Source organism: Xenopus tropicalis, chromosome 3 (genome assembly GCF_000004195.4).
Source record: "Xenopus tropicalis strain Nigerian chromosome 3, UCB_Xtro_10.0, whole genome shotgun sequence".
In the NCBI taxonomy this organism is placed as follows: Eukaryota; Metazoa; Chordata; class Amphibia; order Anura; family Pipidae; genus Xenopus; species Xenopus tropicalis.
In genome coordinates, this window is record NC_030679.2 from 89761418 (window position 1) to 89775988 (window position 14571).

Consider the following 14571-nt stretch of genomic DNA (forward strand, 5'->3'; position numbering starts at 1 on the left):
TCATTTTTAAACATTTTAGTTTTTTTGCTTAAATGGACTTTATGGAAGATGACCTTCTAGTAATTCAGAGAAGGTTCCATAAAAGAGATCCATACCTGTAGTAACAATTACATCATCTGTTTAATGTCGGTAACACAAAACATGGGAATATGGGTTAAAGGCACTAACCTAAAAAGTCTTCTATGCTGTTCCTAGAACTAAAGCTAGGGATATGCTGGATGCAGTAGACCTTTTTGTTCTTTCTCTCAGTGCAGGCTTAAGCAACGTTTGTGGAATTTCTCCTATGACTGCTCTCTCATAAAAAGCATTATAGGACTAAGGCAGAAACAATAGCTATTAATTATGATTGTCAGGGCAGTGCAGCACTCAATTCAGAACAAAAGGCAGGAAGGACTAAGTGGTGCTGAGCGAATCTATACAGATGTGAAAAGAACTCATTTTGATGCATGTACCTTTAATGAATGGGGTTGAAAGGAGAACTAATGCTTCACTAAAGAAGGTTTTATGTTGTACCTTATGTTTTGGGCTTCTGTGCCAGCCCAAGGCAACTATAGCCCTGTAGCAGTGCCATGCCTCCAAAGATGCCCCCAGTAATTCCCTATTTTTTCTGTGATTTAATCACATCTCTGTGCTGCTCTCCATTGCTGAACTTAGGGACCAACTAAAAATATACAATATAAATAGAATTTGAATGTCACTATATAAGTCTGATTAGTAATTTATTTAAATTCACATTACATGACAGCTCTGAAACCAATGCAATTACCATCAGAATTTAATAATCAGCCCTGTAGATGCCCTTATATGACAGTTAAACCTCATTTTCCTGCTTGATAATTTGCAACAACCCCTAAGCTTAGCTTCTCAGGAGCTGCCCAGAGCGCACTGAACATGTGCAGTGTCACTGACACTGACAGAATCCATGACGGGGAGCTCCTGTGACAACTGTATAGACCTGGATCATTACTACTACAGAGATCCCGAAACTTTTGGCTGGTGCATTAAGTTCAGTAAATAAAATGTGGTTTTTCTAGCCATACTCATTTTTGAGTTTAGTACTCTTTAGAAGTGCAAGGAAAATTGTGGGAGCGCAACTGCGTCTGCAGTTGTAAATTACATCAAATTTCTGCTGCTGCTGCAATATCCAGAGATGAGGAAGGTGGCATTTGAATGGTGCCTAAGAACACATAACATGTACATAGCAGTATCCTGTTTAAATGCCATGTCAGTAGTATTAGCAAGATACCGTTTTTTCCCTGAATTAAGGATGCATTTGGGCATTAGTATAATGCCAAAACAAAAAAGCTGCCAGCTAATCCTGATAATTCTAACTTCTGGCTTTGAATATTTAGCCTAATTGAAATTGTACATGTGTATGGAAAAGGATTAATATTCCTTTTGATCTGCCACAAGTAGATTAATGCAGCTCTATTTTAAGAGGGTTTACATACAAAATACGCTTTTTTGGTTACCATATACTGTGAATTGAATTTGAACACTAGGCTACAATTATGCAAGTAGTGAACCCCCTAAGTATGTCTTTCCATACACACAGTACAAACATGATAAGATAATGATAATAATTACTGTGGCGCGATCCAAAATTACCTTATATTCTGGCCGAACAGCATTAAACTGATAATCTTACCTTGCAATCATGTGAATTTCCTAACAGCCCCTCTTCCCCATACATCCATGTCAAGGAAATAATGCTACCCTGGACAATTTGTTTTGACACCAGTAACGTAAACACTTTGGGGCAGATCTATTAAAAGTGTGAAATTAGAGCACACCACAGAAAACTCACCCACTTTCTTTTCATTCCTATTCACACATCATAAATCTCTAATATATATCCCTTAGCGGTAGTTCAAATTAAATAAACAAATGTGATACTGTCACCAAATGTATGCCAACTAATATTTCAAATAACACAAATATGTGTGTTTTATATGAAATGAACAATAAAATCAAAGAGTTTTAATTTCTAATTTACATCTGGATATGCCTTTGTGCTGTCTGGGTATAAAATAATCCAGTGTAATGCTCTTTGTAGTTGTCTTCAAATTATTGTCGAAGTATTGGCTGTCATTTTAGGGCTCATTTGCGAACAGAAAGTCAATGTGCAAAGCGCCAAATAAGACTGCAATTGGATCTGCAGAAAGAGACCTACAGACTTTTCTTAGAATCAAGTGTGGCAACCCCCCTCCTGTCTCCCACTCACTCCTACTTTGTGCATCATTCATAAGCACAAGGTAGAAAAGATAGGCATTAAGCCTGCATTAAGGCCCTGCCCTAAGGACTGCTGGTAGGGCTAGCTGCTCGTTCTGACCCTGTGCTCTTCACTATGTGCTGGTGCACTTTTGTGCCCCTAAACGCTCTTGCACTTGTGTCCCAAGGGTCATAAATCACCCCTATGGAATAGCATGAATTGCACCTAACACATTGACGCACTGATATATGCTGCTTGGTATCATAGCTGTGACAAGCTATTTTATGAAATACTGTGCTTCATTTCTCATCGTGCTCCTGGCCTGTTATGGTTGTATGCAGGCCTTTGTATCTGATCACTTTAGGGGATTTGATATTATTTATTAATTCTGGCACATTTCTTTTGTGGCTTAATATAAAATTCATATGTAGCAACTAATACAAACATATTTCAAATGCAGTCAGTACAATATAAACGTGGTATATATATATATATATATATATATATATATGTGTATATACAGTGGCTTGCAAAAGTATTCGGCCCCCTTGAACTTTTCCACATTTTGTCACATTACAGTCACAAACATGAATCAATTTTATTGGAATTCCACGTGAAAGACCAATACAAAATGGTGTACACGTGAGAAGTGGAATGAAAATCATACATGATCCAAACATTTTTTACAAATAAATAACTGCAAAGTGGGTTGTGCGTAATTATTCAGCCCCCTTTGGTCTGAGTGCAGTCAGTTGCCCATAGACATTGCCTGATGAGTGCTAATGACTAAATAGAGTGCACCTGTGTGTAATCTAATGTCAGTACAAATACAGCTGCTCTGTGACAGCCTCAGAGGTTGTCTAAGAGAATATTGGGAGCAACAACACCATGAAGTCCAAAGAACACACCAGACAGGTCAGGGATAAAGTTATTGAGAAATTTAAAGCAGGCTTAGGCTACAAAAAGATTTCCAAAGCCTTGAACATCCCACGGGGCACTGTTCCACCGATCATTCAGAAATGGAAGGAGTATGGCACAACTGTAAACCTACCAAGACAAGGCCGTCCACCTAAACTCACAGGCCGAACAAGGAGAGCGTTGATCAGAAATGCAGCCAAGAGGCCCATGGTGACTCTGGGGGAGCTGCAGAGATCTACAGCTCAGGTGGGGGAATCTGTCCATAGGACAACTATTAGTCGTGCACTGCACAAAGTTGGCCTTTATGGAAGAGTGGCAAGAAGAAAGCCATTGGTAACAGAAAACCATCAGAAGTCCCGTTTGCAGTTTGCCACAAGCCATGTGGGGGACACAGCAAACATGTGGAAGAAGGTGCTCTGGTCAGATGAGACCAAAATGGAACTTTTTGGCCAAAATGCAAAACGCTATGTGTGGCGGAAAACTAACACTGCACATCACTCTGAACACACCATCCCCACTGTCACATATGGTGGTGGCAGCATCATGCTCTGGGGGTGCTTCTCTTCAGCAGGGACAGGGAAGCTGCTCAGAGTTGATGGGAAGATGGATGGAGCCAAATACAGGGCAATCTTGGAAGAAAACCTCTTGGAGTCTGCAAAAGACTTGAGACTGGGGCGGAGGTTCACCTTCCAGCAAGACAACGACCCTAAACATAAAGCCAGGGCAACAATGGAATGGTTTAAATAAAACATATCCATGTGTTAGAATGGCCCAGTCAAAGTCCAGATCTAAATCCAATCGAGAATCTGTGGCAAGATCTGAAAACTGCTGTTCACAAACGCTGTCCATCTAATCTGGCTGAGCTGGAGCTGTTTTGCAAAGAAGAATGGGCAAGGATTTCAGTCTCTAGATGTGCAAAGCTGGTAGAGACATGGCAGCTGTAATTGCAGCAAAAGGTGGTTCTACAAAGTATTGACTCGGGGGGCTGAATAATTACGCACACCCCACTTTGCAGTTATTTATTTGTAAAAAATGTTTGGAATCATGTATGATTTTCGTTCAACTTCTCACATGTACACCACTTTGTATTGGTCTTTCACGTGGAATTCCAATAAAATTGATTCATGTTTGTGGCTGTAATGTGACAAAATGTGGAAAAGTTCAAGGGGGCCGAATACTTTTGCAAGTCACTGTATATATATATATATATATATATATATATATATATAAATGCATTTCTGTATGCAGCCAGCCAAGTTTCACCTAGTTTAACCCACGTAATTCTGGTATATGTGTCTTGTTTAGTTTGACATGCCTGACAGATCAGTTTCTCAAACTGTCACACCAGCCACACTTGGAAGCAAGCCCAAGCTGACTTGCAAGTTGCGGTAGGTGTTGCTCCTTCCTAAACCATATTGAAAGTGACAACATTTTGCCTTTCCTTTTTTAATATTACTCTGATGTTATCTATAATGAGATATTCAGACCGTAATTTTTCAAGTAATTTATCATATATGCGAGACCTAGGGGTTTACAGTAGATGCATGTGAGATTCAGTTTAAAAAAAATGGGAACTCTTGAGCTGGGAAATTGTTAGCTTACAGAATGTTATGTTTCATTGTTGAATTCTGTTCATCTAGTACATTTGTGCTGAGGTTTGTAAAGCATGCATCATCAAAACAAAATAACCATTAGGACAATGGTTGCCATGAAACTCCGCTGTTACTGCTGACAAAATGTGTTTGGGAGGGATTAGAGTTGAAGCTGGAAAACGATACTGAGAACCACTACTGGTAAGAAGGTTGACATGTGTCTGGCCATATACTAACCTGCGCCAGCGCCATTTTTTAAGTGGGTATGAGGTAAGTGTTTAAAGTTGACGGGGGTGTCTAGTTAATTGGCAACCCCCCCCAGTCAATTCATTTTTCCTTGTCCTTTAATGCTCTAATTGGCTCTTAAACAATAAATGTAACTTTATTTGCTATGTCTATCTGTATACATTTTAATGATTCACAATTGATCCCTACACTGTACACTGTGGCACCCAACATCTCCTGCGACATGGTTTTCACCTGTGTAATAACTGTGAAAATGTATAAATCACCATTCAATCACTTCTTTATTTACTTAATACAGTAGAAGCACAATTTTATGTACCCCAAGTTTACATTTTTGTGTAATTGACGGCCCCACGGTCCCAAAAAGGCAAGTGGCATCTTTCTCGATTTTATGTTGTTCTGGAATTTATGAAGTTTTGATGCTTTTCCCAGGGGAACGTTGGGGTTCTATTGTATTATAATTATGATTATGGTTGTAGTTAGAAGTGATTTATTAACACTTTCCTAATTGCCAGGAAAATGCCTTACACTGCTTGTGAAATGTTAATGGCTGTTAATAAATCAATCTCTGCATAAGACTTAAGAGTTCATACTCTTATAAGGATATTGGTTACTAAATGGAACTGGCTTGTGATTTTTGATTGGTGGACCACTGGTTTTAGATAATAATTTGTTTATTGTAATTGACTGGAGTACACTTCTTATTCTAGACAGATTAGGAATGACCAAGACCATCAAATGGTTGGATTGTATAAACAATATAAAAAAAAAGTAATCCTAAAATATAGTAGCAAATGCTACTAATTTAAATGCCCCGTCATTGTAGATCCCTGGACGTGTCTGGTTCTAGCGTAAAACTACTTCATTTAATTTTATTGTGCCATAAGTACCTTGTCACAATGGTCTGAGTCATAGTTCAGTCCAATTCCACAGTCATCTGTAATTTCTGATAAATCTTCATCATCAAATTCCTCCAAGCTGATGTCTTGCGATGGTCTGAAACATATATGGGATAAAATCATGAAGTTCAAGATATTATTATTATATAAATATTATTGTTCAAACCTGGGTGGAGATGAGATATATTTTGATATCATTAGATGATCCTAGCTAAACATAAGGGTATATTGTTGGGCTATGAGGTATGCCCTCAACTTGAGCATGTGCAATGGCTGAACCTATATGAACTCAAGAGTTACAGCCTATTCAGTAATGCAAGTAGACCCTGTACTTTTAATACATACTCTACACAGAAAACCAAAGGAATTGCAGAGATTTCAAGATAAAGAACACTGACATTAATAATTACCATAAAACAAAAAAACATCAATAACATTGGGATAATTTAGCAAGGCTGGGCAGCTGGTAATGCCACAGATGGTTTAATAAACACTATACAATGCACCCATTTTGGGACTAGCAGTAACACTGGCATTGCGCCATGCCTGTTTCAGAGTCTAAATCAGAAAGCCATTATGTGATTTACGCTCAGAATAACAGCAGGCTGCACTTTGGCTCTGTGCCTTATGAATATGGAATAACTACAGACTCGCACAACTGAAAAATATACTAGTGCTACCACCTGACATATACTGTAGCGATTTACAGTATGCAGGCAGCTGTCCAGAACTGCCTATCAGTTTGGCTTGAACAACAAATTTAGTCTGATAATGCACAGTGGACTATGCACTTTCATCCACATAACCCTTAGCTGATGTCTTTTCCATCCATCAATCCAACCCGCCCCCTCATATCAGCCCTGCACAGTAAGCTTTTAGTCATCCCTTTGACTGAATTCCAACTGCTTTATTTGCTTCTCCTCAGAAAAAGCAGAGTACTTTGTTGTATGTTCTTTGAGTGGGAATAAGCTACATAATGATTATATTTTGAGAGTAGGTGTGCACTGAGGTTATATTAGAGAATGCAGTTGAAACCAGCTGCTGAGTCTTGTGCTTTAAAGGTAAAATAAACACCCCTTTTTGACATATTGTTAACCCTAGTGAATCAGGGTTTCCTTGTACTTTAAGGTAATACCAGGTCTTAGAGATGCTTTTCGGTGCATTTATTTCATGTCAAAGCCACTCCAATGTATGATTAAAAGGAAAGCCAAACAAGTTTATTATAACATGAGACATACTATTGCTGGGGATCAGAGAACTCTTTTCCTTGTTTTTCAGTCTGTGACATCATCCCGTCTGGCTAAAGACTGAGGAGGAACCCGACTGGCTGGATGCCCCAGTGCACTGTTGGGAGAGAGGAGGTGTGCCTAGGTTTGAAGCCAAAAATCAGGGGCAGGCCCAGCAGCTTATAAAGGGAGCCCCTGTTGTTTTGCCAGAGTTGAGACAGAGACCATCCAGTAAACAGTGACTGTAAAGACTGTGGCAGCTGTAAAGAGAGATCTGTTACACTGCGGTCAGATGCCTTACCACCTGCAGATCCCCAGTGAGTGATTCATCTGAGGAAAGGTATCGAAAAGTCTCCTGTGTGAGGACAGGTGTTTTTCATGGCCTGCTACGTAGAAGCAACTGCCTATCCAAAGGGAGAGGTACTTTGGGGCAGGTAGCGCTACCTGGGGACACTGAAAGAGCTCTGGGGAAGGGACTTTGTCAGGACTGAACTGGGAAAAGGAATTTCCTCCAGGAGTGGAGTGTGGCATTGAATCCCCAGAGAGACCGAGCCAGTAGTGGCTAAAACCATCCAGGTTTCCAAAGCAGGGTTAAATACTGTTTGCATGTTATAATTATATTACCTTTACACCCAGTTATATAAAGTCGATATTTGCTACAAACTGTGTTTGATTATTTCCTAGCGGAAATCCCTTTGAGGTGTGCTCCTCAGTGTCCACTAGGCGGAGGCACTGCGCTAAAATCCCAGTTCCCAGTACCTTTTATCTGCAAAGGGGGACCAAATTTCCCATTTAAGCAAGTATCCAGCCCAAAATAAGTGAGTGTGCCAATATATTATTGATTAGGGATGCACCAAACCCACTTTTTTGGGTTCGGCCGAACCCCCAAACCCACCCCAACAGATTCTGCCAAATCCCGAACCGAAGCCGAACCCTAATTAGCATATGCTAATTAGGATTGGGAAGGGTTAAAAATTGCAGTGTGTGGAGAAAACTCCACCCCCACCACCATTTAACCCTTCCGAATACTATTTAGCATATGCTAATTCGGATTCAGTTCAGCCGGGACCCCCCTAAGCCCCCATGAGATCAGCCCCTACACACCGATCAGCCTACCCCCTGTGCCTGCATCCAAAGGAACTAAATCAGCCCGGTGCCGGCACATGGAGTGGATTTTGCCAGTGAAATCTGCTATCCATGCCTGCACCTGAGACAATGCAGTGGCTTTGGGTTCAGGCACAGGGGTAGTCTGATTGCAGTGTAGGGGCTGATTCTCAGCCTGCGTTCATTCTCAGGCCAAGAATCAGCCTGGTATGCCAGAGGGCTAAATATACTCCTTATGGTGCTGAATGTAAATGCTATGATATTTTTTCCAAAAGTATAAAGCTACCCAAGCCCGGACTGGCAATATGTGGATTTTGGCAAATGCCAGAGAGGTTGCTGTAAGATGCCATAGACAGTCACTGTTTATTGGGCTGATGGGGGGGCTGTATAGGCTTCGGTATGCTTGAAATGTCAGGGCTTATTTTGAATCCCTGTCTGAACCTGAATCTACATCTTTTATAACACCCTACCAACATAGTTATTTAATAGTGTTGTACTAAGTTTATGCAACTGATTTGTCAAAGTGAGCATTATGACTGGGATTTGGTACTAGTCTGTTAGGTAGCTGCCACAGGTTTATTTCAAATTAATTTAGATTTGTTTAATGATCACTCCAGGTGGGCACAGTTAGCAAAAAAGGTTTTTGGTTCTACTATAGGAGGTTACATTTTAACTGAAATATAATATGTCATGTGATCTGGAGCATTACATAACCCAGAGTTTGATCCCTTGGGATCTTAGGATACAGCTTTTTCCCTCATTTGAAAATGAATGAATTTGAAACACACTGGAAAAATGCAGTCAATGAGCGTTCTAATAAATTAATGATACTTTTGAGGGATTTTAATTATAGTTGGAGGGTGAAGACACACGGAGCTAGAAAATGATTCACTATGTAACACAAAGAAAGTCTGGCATTAAAGAGAGCTCCCCAACAAATTTTGTACAGGTATCATTATGTTCTTAAATTTATATTCATTACAACAATTATTTCTCACTTGCATATGCATCATTAATCATACTAAAGATTTGCAGAGAGTTATCAATCTAATATTGAGGATTCAGGCTTATATTGATGTTTTTAATATTCTTTGGATTGCACTTTCCTCACATGTATATCATGTTGCCTCCTTCCTTTTTTATATTTTTGAACTTTATAAGGATTAATTTAAGTGGTATAGTTTATATTAAGCAAGGATTTGAAAGCATGTTGCCATGGTTATGAATTATTCCTGAAAGGACTGTGCCTTTACAAATGAGATCACATCTGGTTGATGCAGTACCCCTTAAAGGAGAAGGTAAAAACTAAGTAAGATTTATCAGAAAGGTCTATGTAAATACAGCCATAAGCACTCACAGAAAAGCTGCACTGAGTCCTCTATCAAAAGAAACACAGGATTTCTTGTCTTCTTTTTTGTAAACATGTTCTTAGTGTATCTGACTTCCTCTCTCAGAAAAGTCCTTCATTCCCGGGGCCAAAGTCTGCTCAGCTCTCTCTCCTCTCCTGCTACCCCCTACCATAAGAATTCATAAAACTCACTCCCCCCACCTTTAGGAATGTGTAATCTGAGCTATAATAGCTAGAGTTGCAAGCAGGAAGCAATGAAGACCAAGATAAAATGGCAGATGCAATCTTAAACAAACAGAGAAAGGTTCTAGGGCTCTTTACTTGGTTATGGTAATGCTTTCTGCAGTATAAATTTGAGGTGGGACAAACCACTGAGTCCCTGAGGAAGAGCACTGGTCATGCTCGAAGCATTGGAATTTTTTCAATAAAAACTTTTTCTTTTGTATCAAGCCCCTGTGTGTGCGGTACTCTTTCTATTTTATAATTATATATATTTACCCGGGCAATGTAAATGAAGTTATGGCCTTAATTTGAAGTGCAGATCGTTGAGTGGATTAATATATATATATATATATATATATATATATATATATATATAGCTATGGGGAATGTCAGCACTCACAGGATTTCCAAAACGAATAAACAAACAAAAGAACAAAAAATTGAAGATCTGAGGTGAGATTTATTAGTCCTACTTTTCAGTTCCCTACTGGAACCTTCGTCAAAATCTTCAATTTTTTGTTCTTTTGTTTGTTTATTCGTTTTGGAAATCCTGTGAGTGCTGACATTCCCCATAGCTACACATTTTCCTCAGCTCTGGCACCCAGGTATTGTCACGAGTCATTTGGTGTGCTCTCCACCCTATGCTTTATATATATATATATATATATATATATATATATATATATATACACACACACACACACACACACACACACACACACACACACACACACATACATACCAAAGTAGCAAAACTCCTTTAAGCTGCCCTTCAGCTGAGAATCATTGAGCTTTATAGATATATGTAAATAATACTGTCATAATGCTTCTTAGTAGAAAATATCTTCAAAATTTACAGTATGGGTGTATTATTACACACCCATTACTGCTGATTTTTTAGTGCTGTAAAATGAAATGCAATGAAACTACAAACACAACACACAGCACATAGGCTAACATGTCCATTAACAACAAATAATTCTTGCATCAAAGTAATTTATTTATCCAAATTCGGTATTTAATTTAGTCATTCTGATGGAAATGAAGATAATGCAAAAATGCAGCAAGTTGTCTCTCTTTACTTTTCAGACAGTGTTTACAACTGAGGTAAAGATTCGCCCTCTCTGCATAGTGGGCAAAATACAAGCAGGTAAGGGCAAACAAACAATGATACAACAGATACCACTGTGGATTAGGTTAAGTTTCTTCTACAGCCATTGCTCTGCATGTGCAATACTCACAACTAGCAAAACTAAAACATCTAATAAGAAAGTTCAACCTACATCTCTCTAACTGCAGTCACATTAGGTGATTTTCAGGATACTGTGGGTTTTGCGATAACATACACAATGCCAACTTGCACTGACTTGGGCCGCTGTACCCACAGGCATCACTACAGAAATGTGGGTATATCCTGCTGCAGGTTGGTGGATGACCCCATACACATGCCAGTAGGGAGCATCCACCAACAAGGTTTGCTATTTTCAGCAATGTGCCAACAGAGGCAGATTTCCTGTTCCGTCTGTTCAGTTGAAAGTGATGCAGCCATTTTTTAAAAAAACATGATACCTACATACAGTATGAAGGGTGGAGGTTATTGAGGTGAACAAAGAAGCCTATGTATGTATAGTTAAAACTGCTGCACATTTTTAGTGTGGTGATCATGGGACAGGTCCAGTAGCCAATTTATTCATCAAAGAATTTGTACAGGTATTGGACCTGTTATCCAAAATGTTTGGGATACAAACTTTTCTGTAATTTAAATCTCTATACCTTAGATCTACTATAAAATAATTTAAACATTAAAGGAACAGTAACACCAAAAAATGAAAGTGTATAAAAATAATTAATATATTATGTACTATTGCCCTGCACTGGTAAAAGTTGCGTGTTTGCTTCATAAACACTACTACAGTTTATATAAATACCCTGCTGTGTAGCCATGGGGGCAGCCATTTAAATTGAAAAAAGGAGAAAAGGCACAGGTTACTAAGCAGATAACAGATAAGTAGCATTGATTCCCATTGTATTCTACACAGTTATCTTCTTATGTAACCTGTGCCTTTTCTCCTTTTTTCAATTTAAATGGCTGCCCCCATGGCTACACAACAGCTATTTCTATTAACTACAGTAGTCTTTCTGAAGCAAACACACAACTTTTACCAGTGCAGGGCAACAGTACATTATATTTTAATTATTTTAAAACATTTTTATTTTTTAGTGTTACTGTTCCTTTAACTGAACCCAAAAGGATTGCTTGCCTCCAATAGGGATTAATTATACCTTAAGTTGGGATAAAGTACACAATCCAGTTTTATTATTACAGAGGGAAAAATCAGTTTAAAGGGGAAAAGGGAATTATTTTTGTTATGGGTGAACTTGATGGAGGTGTTTTTTGAGACCTGGGTCATGTAATGCAATGTATATTATACTGATGTGTAGCTTAGTGGACAGAATTAAATGACATATTGTGTAATGCTGACGATTTGTGATGGCAAATAATATTTGTCATACACAAAGAAGAATATTTTAAATATATTGGGTATATATATATATATATATATATATATTTATATTTATGGTTGCATAAGAAGTACTGTGAATATAGGGGTTACAGCAATGGGGAGAAAGTAGGGTATTTGCTCTATGTATGAAAGTAGTCCTTAAAAGGTAAGGGTTGTAATACCAAGGTCACTTGAAATATATTTGACATCTTGCAGTGTAAAAATGCACATTTCCATACAACATGGGAAGTAAAACATATTATTATACTAGTTTTTGCTGAAATTAATGTGTAAACAATGAAAAAAATGTAATTGTAACTGTGTAGCACAGTACATAATATGTTTGTTCTTTCATTAAACAGAACATCAATAAATGCACACAACTTGGTCTGACCTTCAGCCTCCCTCCTAGTATGGATTAACATTCCTTAGTTTTTGGGGGACTCCAGTAGTTTTATCTCACTGACAAATTGTTGGAGGCCTGCAAGCTGGGCATACCTGAAGTACTTTGCTGTGGAACTTTCCCAAGTATTTTTATTTTATTTTGAGGTGATTATTTATGTGTTAGGCCACAAATAGTGCCATATGAAAGTGCGAACCAGACAAATCATCATACTTCTATTTAAATAAACTGCTTATTATCAAATATCAGTTTGTGAGGACTGAAAGAGAAGACAATATATGTAATAAACACTGCATGCTAGTTTCCTATTGGTTTGTAATATTTTACATAGGGTGTCCAATATCCAAGGGCCTGCATTGGAAGGGTTTACAGATCACTTGACATTTGGGATAGGAGGATATTCACAGCAAATGGATGTCATTTAGTAATTCTGTCCACTGATTGGAGTCCTCAGATATTACACTGATCTATCTACTGATTCTATCAATCATTACATTATTATGGTAGCTGTTCCTGTGTTTTGCACGGTTCTATGGTATTTTATACTATACAAGAGCACCTCTGAAATACAGAACATACAATCAGTGGCAAATGTTTATTACTTGCCATATGTAGGCCTGCCTGTCATTTCAGCCTCATCTTTTACCCAGACTAGTGTGAGGGGCTGGTTAGTCTGGTGCACGACTTTTATCCTAAAATGACAGCATAGCCCTGCATATGAATACAGCATTTGCTGTTGACAGCCACTACTAATACAAGAGGCATATAGATAACACAGCAGATTAGTGAGCAGAATACATAAATATTGCAGACTGCATTGATTTGTATGGCATTGTGCAGTATACATTTAAACTAATCACTGTTGTGCAACAGCCCAGTTTAAAGGGTAAGGCTACTTGCACCCCAATAGGAACCCCAATTCAGGCCCCAGCCCGATGGTTGCCCCTGGCTGTGGGTAACACCATGGCATGCAATTCGGCTCTCACCTGCAGCCTGGCGGGGAGAGGGAGTGGAAGGTGGAGAGCGAAAACATCTCAGCTCGATCCGCCATCTTCAATGAGAGAAGGAAAGAACTGAAAGCGAGTCATACACCGACACACCCTGATTACAGGGAACGCAGAATAGCCCAGAGGGCAACTTGAGGGACAGGCCGAGATTCACCCCAAGGCAAATGCACAGTCTGAGGTGTTTAGTCCTGGAGCAAAAAAATAGTCCCAGGGACAGCGCCCAGTGACAGGTCCTCACGGTGGCCCCTCAGGCACAATCACGCATCTCTTGTAGGGATGTCAGTCTCAAGGGTTCGGTTTGTTCGGGTTCAATCTCAGCAGCCTCCGTGTCTCTTTGATTGGTGGGGTTCCTGTGGTTTGATGCAGTCGGATCCAGGAGAGACTGCACAAGGCAGCAGCCAATGCACAGACTGGGGGAGGGGTGGGGGACTGAGAGGAGAGAGAGCGAGGGGAGGGTGGTTGCAAGGCAATAGGATGCAATGAGAGAATAGGTAGGGGCAGGGAGCGTTGGCTGATGGGGAGGCTGACACGGTAGTGATGCAGAGATGCGAGTGGAGCTGTCCCCTAATTGTGGTGCTGAAGCGAGGAAAGGAGCCGGACGCGCGCCTCGTGAACGCGCACACGGTGCTAATAACAAGACGTTGATATTATATTGTTGGACTATTATGTGGGAATCGAAGCCTAAACTAGATATTTTAAAACAATGACCTCAAGGCATTGTCATTGGTGGGTTTAGTAGCGGTTGCGTCACGTTGTTTTGGTTGGGAAGCTATTGTGTTCTTACATGGCTTCTATCGCTGTCCTATAAGCAGGAATTGCGATGACGCATATGTACTTATACACTATAGTATGACACGGGCAGGGCCCCTCTCATTATGTGTATCAGCCTA

General features: G+C 39.5%; 1 protein-coding gene across 1 annotated transcript in view; it reads right to left on the reverse strand.

The window, feature by feature from the left end:
* Positions 1 to 13962, reverse strand: part of mapk8ip2 (mitogen-activated protein kinase 8 interacting protein 2) — a 31953-nt gene extending 17991 nt beyond the window's left edge. The window contains 2 exon segments of the mRNA NM_001097201.1: positions 5859 to 5964; positions 13661 to 13962. Coding sequence (NP_001090670.1) covers positions 5859 to 5964; positions 13661 to 13725 — 171 coding nt within the window. The 5' untranslated portion in view covers positions 13726 to 13962.
* Between the last annotated feature and the right edge of the window lie 609 nt (positions 13963 to 14571).